At 38.6% G+C, this 6,480-nt stretch overlaps 1 protein-coding gene across 1 annotated transcript in view; it reads left to right on the forward strand.

The window, feature by feature from the left end:
• The window catches only part of LOC123503940 (RAC-beta serine/threonine-protein kinase-like), a 147,220-nt gene that overhangs the window by 92,907 nt on the left and 47,833 nt on the right, over positions 1–6,480 (forward strand). The window contains exon 9 of the mRNA XM_045254065.1: positions 5,012–5,088. Coding sequence (XP_045110000.1) covers positions 5,012–5,088 — 77 coding nt within the window. The remainder of the gene's footprint in view (positions 1–5,011; positions 5,089–6,480) is intronic.

Here is a 6,480-nt window from a genome sequence, read left to right on the forward strand (position 1 = left end):
ACCTACTGAAACAATAACTTACTCCCAGAGAGATCTAATAGGACTAGTTCAGGGTGTGCTGTGAACCTTCCATTAAAGCTAGTTTTGATCTCGCTGAACGTTTATCTTTGTGTCTCACAACTCAAGGGGGCAGTCACAGCCTGCCCTCTAAAGACAACTCTCCCTCTTCACATAAAACTACATGCACTTACCACACACACACCCTTCACTTAAAATTCAAAATAAAAAAATTGCAACTCCAAACCCAGCCTTGGAGTCCTCTTCTGGGGAGGGGACCAGAAATGTCCCCGGGTCAGAATCCTCTCTTGATAATGACCCCAAATGCCTTGATACCTCCCTCAACTTTTTGTACATTAACTTCTACAACATTTGTGGTCTTAGATCTAATTTTCAATCTGTGGAACACCACCTCTCCTCTACTAAACCTCATCTTCTTTTACTCACTGAAACACAGCTGTCTGAGGCAACTGACAGTAGGCCCTTCTCTGTTCCCTCCTACTTTCTCTATTCTCATTTTTGTTCCAAACCTGGATATTGCGTCTATGTGCGCAACAACTTAACTTGCTCTCGTGCCCACGCTCTTGAATCTTCCGAGTTTTCTACCATCTGGCTTTGACTCAATTGTCATTCTCTAACTAAATTCATCTGTGCTATCGACCTCTCCCCTAACTCTTCTGATTAGTAAATTCTTTGACTATTTAACTTCCAAAGTGGAACACATTATGTCCGTCTACCCTTTCGCAGAGTTTTCCATTCTTTGAGATTTCAATGTTCACCACCTGCTTTGGCTTTCCTCTCCCTTCACTAACTATCCTGGTGAACTAGCCTTCAGCTTTGCTATCCTCCATGACCTAGAGCAACTGGTGCAACACTCTACTCGTATTCCTGACTGTCTTGGAGATACTCCCAACATTCTTGATCTCTTCCTTACCTCTAATCCTTCTGCTTATGCTGTCACCCTATCTTCTCTGTTGGGTTCCTCCGATCACAATTTCATTTCTGTATCTTGTCCTATTTCTCCAATTCTTCCACAGGATCCCCAAAAGCGGAGGTGCCTCTGGCATTTTGCCTCTGCCAGTTTGGGGGACCTGAGGAGGTATTATGCTGATTTTCCCTGGAATGATAACTGTTTCTGTGTCAGAGACCCTTCCCTGTGTGCTGAATGCATAACAGAGGTAATAGTGTCTGGAATGGAGGCATACATTCCTCATTCTTTTTCTCAACCTTAACCTTCTAAACCTTGGTTTAACACAGCCTGTTCTCATGCTATACATGATAGAGAGGTTGCCCACAAGAGGTACTTGAGCCTTCCATCTGAATCTCATGCACTTTATATTTCTGCCAGGAATCATGCCAAGTCGGTTCTTCAACTTGCCAAGCACTCCTTCATAAATAGAAAACGTCAAAATCTTTCAAACTCTAACTCTCCTTGTGACTTCTGGCATCTAGTCAAAAACATCTCCAATAACTTCACTTCTTCAACTTTCCTTCCTTTATTTCATCCTGATGGCACCACTGCCATCTCTTTTTATCTCTAAAGCTGAATTCTTCTCTCAAATCTATGTTAACAATTCCGCCTCGGATGATTCTGGGCTTGTCCCTCCCTTGGACTATTTCATGTCTTCAATTAAAATTCCATGCCCCCCTTTTTTTTTTTTATTTTTTTTTTATTTTTTTTTTTTTTATACCATGTGGGCTTTTCACGGGAATTTATGGGCTAAAGGTGATACTTTTTGGGGTACCTCCTATCTCAAAGCCCACCCGCTAGGAAACTGTTGCCCCGAGTGAGGAAGCCCAACCTACACTTGGACCGTGGACAGGATTTGAACCAGTGCGCTTGGAGACCCCTCGGACCCCAAAGCATGCATGGTTCCACTGTATTACAGCGGCACCTAACCCTTGCTGGCGAAAACCCTCGGAAGGCTTATGGACCTGACGGAGTCCCTCCTATTGTTCTCAAACACTGTGCTTCTGTGCTTGCACCTTGCCTGGATAAACTCTTTCAACTTTGTCTATCAACTTTTCCCTTTCCTTCTTGCTGGAAGTTTGCCTACATTCAACCTGTTCCTGAAAAGGGTGACCGTTCTAATCTTTTGAACTACTGTCCTGTTGTCTAAACTTTTTAATCTATCCTGAATAGGAAGATTCTTTAACTTCACAACCTTCTATCTGATCGCCAGTATGGCTTCCATCAAGGTCGCTGTATTGGTGATCTTCTGGCGTTCCTTACTGAGTCTTGGTCATCCTCTTTTAGAGATATTGGTGAAACTTTTGCCGTCACGTTAGACATATCAAAGGGTTTTGATAGAGTCTGGCACAAAGCTTTGGTTTAAAAACTGCCTTCCTACAGCTTATATCCTTCTCTCTACAACTTTATCTCAAGTTTCCTTTCCGACCATTCTATTCCAGCCGTGGTAGACGGCCACTGTTCTTCTCCTAAATGTATTAACAGTGGTGTTCCTTAGGGTTCTGCCTTGTCACCCACTCTCTTTCTATTATTCATTAATGATCTTAACCAAACTTCTTGCCCTATCCACTCCTACACTGATGATGCCACTCTACATCTTTCCATGTCCTTTCAGAGATGACCAACCTTTTAGGAAATATTCAGATCATGCAGGGACACCACAGAGCACCTGATTTCTGGTCTTTCTAAGATTTCTGATTGGGGCAGAGGAAACTTAGTAGTGTTCAATGCCTCAGAAACTTAATTCGTTCAATGCCTCAAAAAAATCAGTTCCTCCATCTATCAATTCGACACAACCCTCCAGACAACTATCCCCTCTTCTTTAATGACACTCAACTGTCTCCCTCTTCCATATTGGAAAACCTCTCTGGTAGTTCCAATCTTCAAAAAAAAGTGTTCATTCTTCTTCTTTTAATTACAGACCAAATTACTTGACTTCAGTGCTATGCAAATGCTTTGAAAGAATAATAATGAATATCCTTGGTCTGTCCTTTACTCATAATCTTAACTGGAAACTTCACATCTCACATCTTGCTAAAACAGCTTCTATGATGTTAGGTGCTCTGAGGCATCTCTGCCAGTTTTTCTCACCCCTCCAACTGCTTATTCTGTATAAGGGCCTTATCCGCTTATGTATGGAGTATTCTTTGCATGTCTGGGGGGATTCCAGTCATACAGTTTTACTAGGTAGGGTGGAATCAAAAGCTTTTCGTCTCATCAACTCCCCTCCTCTGACTAACTGTCTTCAGCCTCTTTCTCACCGCTGAAATGTTGCATCTCTTTCTATCTTTTATCGCTATTTTCATGCTAACTTCTCTATTGATCTTGCTAACTGCATGCCTCCCCTCCTCCTGCGGCCTCGCTGCACAAGACTTTCTTCTTCCTCTCATCCCTATTCTGTCCAACTCTCTAATGCAAGTTAACCAGTACTCTCAATCATTCATAATCTCTGGAACTCCCTCCCATCATCTGTATATCCAACTTCCTACGACTTGTCTTCTTTTAAGAGGGAGGTATCGAGGCATTTGCTCCCTAATTTTGGCTAACGCTTTTCCACTTTTTAGAGAGCCAGCACTCAAGTGGGCCTTTTTTTTTTTTTATCTTTTTATTATTTTTTTTGCCCTTGGCTGGCCCTCTTCCCTATATATATATATATATATATATATATATATATATATATATATATATATATATATATATATATATATATATATATATATATATTTATTTATTTATTTATTTATTTATTTATTTATTTATTTATTTATTTATTTATTTATTTATTTATTTATATATATATATATATATATATATATATATATATATATATATATATATATATATATATATATATATATATATATATATATATATATATATATATATATATATATATATATATATATATATATATATATATATATATATATATATATATATATATATATATATATAGTAAAACCTCGCTTGACGAACGTCTCTAAGGACGAAAAATTCGGGAGACGACCAAAAAATTTGTCAATATATCGACCCAGGGGACGAATGATATTTCGGGGGACGAACACGGTTAAACGTTTGTGTGATAGCTAACCCGGCTATCACACAACAACAAAACAAAATATAAGCACAAAAGAAAATAGAAACAGGAACATACGAAAAATATTACATAACATAATCTCCGTGCCACCACGATTTTCTCCAGTTTTTCCTGGGCATGGTGATGTTACCGGCGCGCTCTACTGTAGCTTCCTCGGCGTTATCCTCGCTGCTCTGGTGGGTCTCAGTGTTGCTGTTATCATCATCCTGGCCATGTCCAGGTACTGCAGATTGTGGCACATCCATCGCAGCTGTTTCCTCGCTCGCCTGGCAAGGAACACCACCCTACTGCCCGCTCCTCTCACACTGAGCATCACCTCCGAGGATCAAAGGAACTTCCTGGCCACGTGCCTTTAATTTCCCTTCTTGGAAGTCCAAACTTGCCCCCACATGCGTGAGGAAGTCAATCCCCAGCAGGCAAGGGTCTTCCAAGGCAGAGACGAAGACTGGCAATCTTTCCATGTTTCCCACGCCGATGTTCACTATAACGGGGCCCCACATAGCGGCACTGACTTGTGACGCTACACAGCTGTTGTGTAGCTCTGGCACGTTGCGCACATCCAAAGTCCTCTCTCATGACTGTCTTCTCGGATCTTGTCTGTCTTCCTCCCCATCCTCCTCTCTTCCATTCCATCATGCCATCAACGTCCAGTCTCTCAAGTAAATGATAACATTTTCTTTTTTATTCATTTTATTATCATTTTGATAGCATTTAGGTAAGTCAAACAATTTAGGCTTTCTATAATTATTTCGTTCATGTCATGCATACATTAAAGGTCTATTTTGAATGGGTTTTATGGACAAAAGTATAATTTTTTTTTGGTCTGGAACGGATTAGTGGTATTTCAATACATTCTTATGGGAAAAATTGATTCAGGGGACGAACAAATCGGGTGACGAACAGGATTTAGGAACGAATTATGGTCGTGAGCTGAGGTTTTACGCGAGCCAAATTCTATGGAGCAGAAATATGTCTTGCTCTTGGTTATTTGCATGAAAGAAAAATTATTTATCGTGACTTGAAGGTGCGTATATATTTGTCTTTTTTTTTTTTTTTTTTTTTTTTTTTTTTATTTAATTTTTATTTTTTATTTTAGGAAGACAACTTGGTTCCTTTTTCAGCTAGAAGGAAATGCTGAAATGTATGTGTGGTGTATCAGTAGCCAAAGTTGCTCACTGAATAGTTGATATATTTGTCAGAAAATGTATTGTAACTAAACTCATAGTATGTATGGGCTAATATAAGCAATTACTGCATTTTTCATCTTATAAGACAATTCTTAGACTGATATAGATTCCTTAGAGTGAGAAAATGTCTTAAATACTAAGAACATGATATCAGGTATTAATAATTGCTTCTACTTCATGTTTTCCTGTGACATGCTACAATGTAGGATTTCTCGAGTTTTCTTACTTATTTTACTTCTTGCCTTTCTTCCTTTACTTATTTCCTATTTTCCATGTTACTGTTGAACCTCGATAACTCGGATCTCGATAACTCGGATTTTGCGATAAGTCAGTCTAAAGTTATAGTTGAACTGCCCACAGTTTTTTTTTTTTTTTTTTTTTCAATTTTTTTTTCACTTTCCTGTATCTCGTTTTCTATTAACATTATAAAAAACCTAATTCTAACAAAAAATTGCATTTTGATTGTAGTTTAAAGTGATACCAAACAAAAGTCAATCAGAATTTATACTGATTTTGTGAAATGTTTTTTAAGTGCAAAAATCCACTTGTCAAGATATTCACTCCTAAAGATTTTTCATAATTTCGTTCTTGTTTTGCTATTTGTATTCATCTGATTGACAAGAAGTTTTCACACATGATTGCGTACACAATAGTGACTTTCCGGAGCATGATAGGATGATAACACATCAGATCCCCGCTTCTCTAGAAAATTTTATGCACTCTTCCGTAAGGGTTGGAAAGACGCCATCAGCAGTGTCTCGGCAATCTGCTGTTTTATGACTGAACTGAACATTCTGAGTCATTATTAGTGTGTTGAAATGAGATAATGATACAGTGAAGTATTTATTACTTTTCTTGTCCAGCTTTATACTTCTGTTTCAACATTATCTTTTGTAATAGTGTTAGAGTTATGTGATGTATAGTTGTAAAGATGAAGGTAGTGAGAGAAAACAGTGTTTGAAAAGATCATAACAGTCTTATGATATAGGAAGAGGGTGGAGAAACATGGCACAGTGTGGCTTGGGTGAGGTGAGTGAGGTGAGAGTGGAAGGGGAGATAACATGCCTGACTGAGGGGAGAGGGGAGGCAAGGATTCAAGGTCAAGCTGTCTGCAATGATAAGTTTATTTGTTTCTTGTTGTCTTCTCTTCTTGAAGTTTCTAATTCTCGTCAATTTATGCCTGTAAGGATGTTGTTTCTGAAAAAGTAGAGAGCTAAATGATGCATCTC

The sequence above is a fragment of the Portunus trituberculatus genome, chromosome 15, assembly GCF_017591435.1.
Source record: "Portunus trituberculatus isolate SZX2019 chromosome 15, ASM1759143v1, whole genome shotgun sequence".
In the NCBI taxonomy this organism is placed as follows: domain Eukaryota; kingdom Metazoa; phylum Arthropoda; class Malacostraca; order Decapoda; family Portunidae; genus Portunus; species Portunus trituberculatus.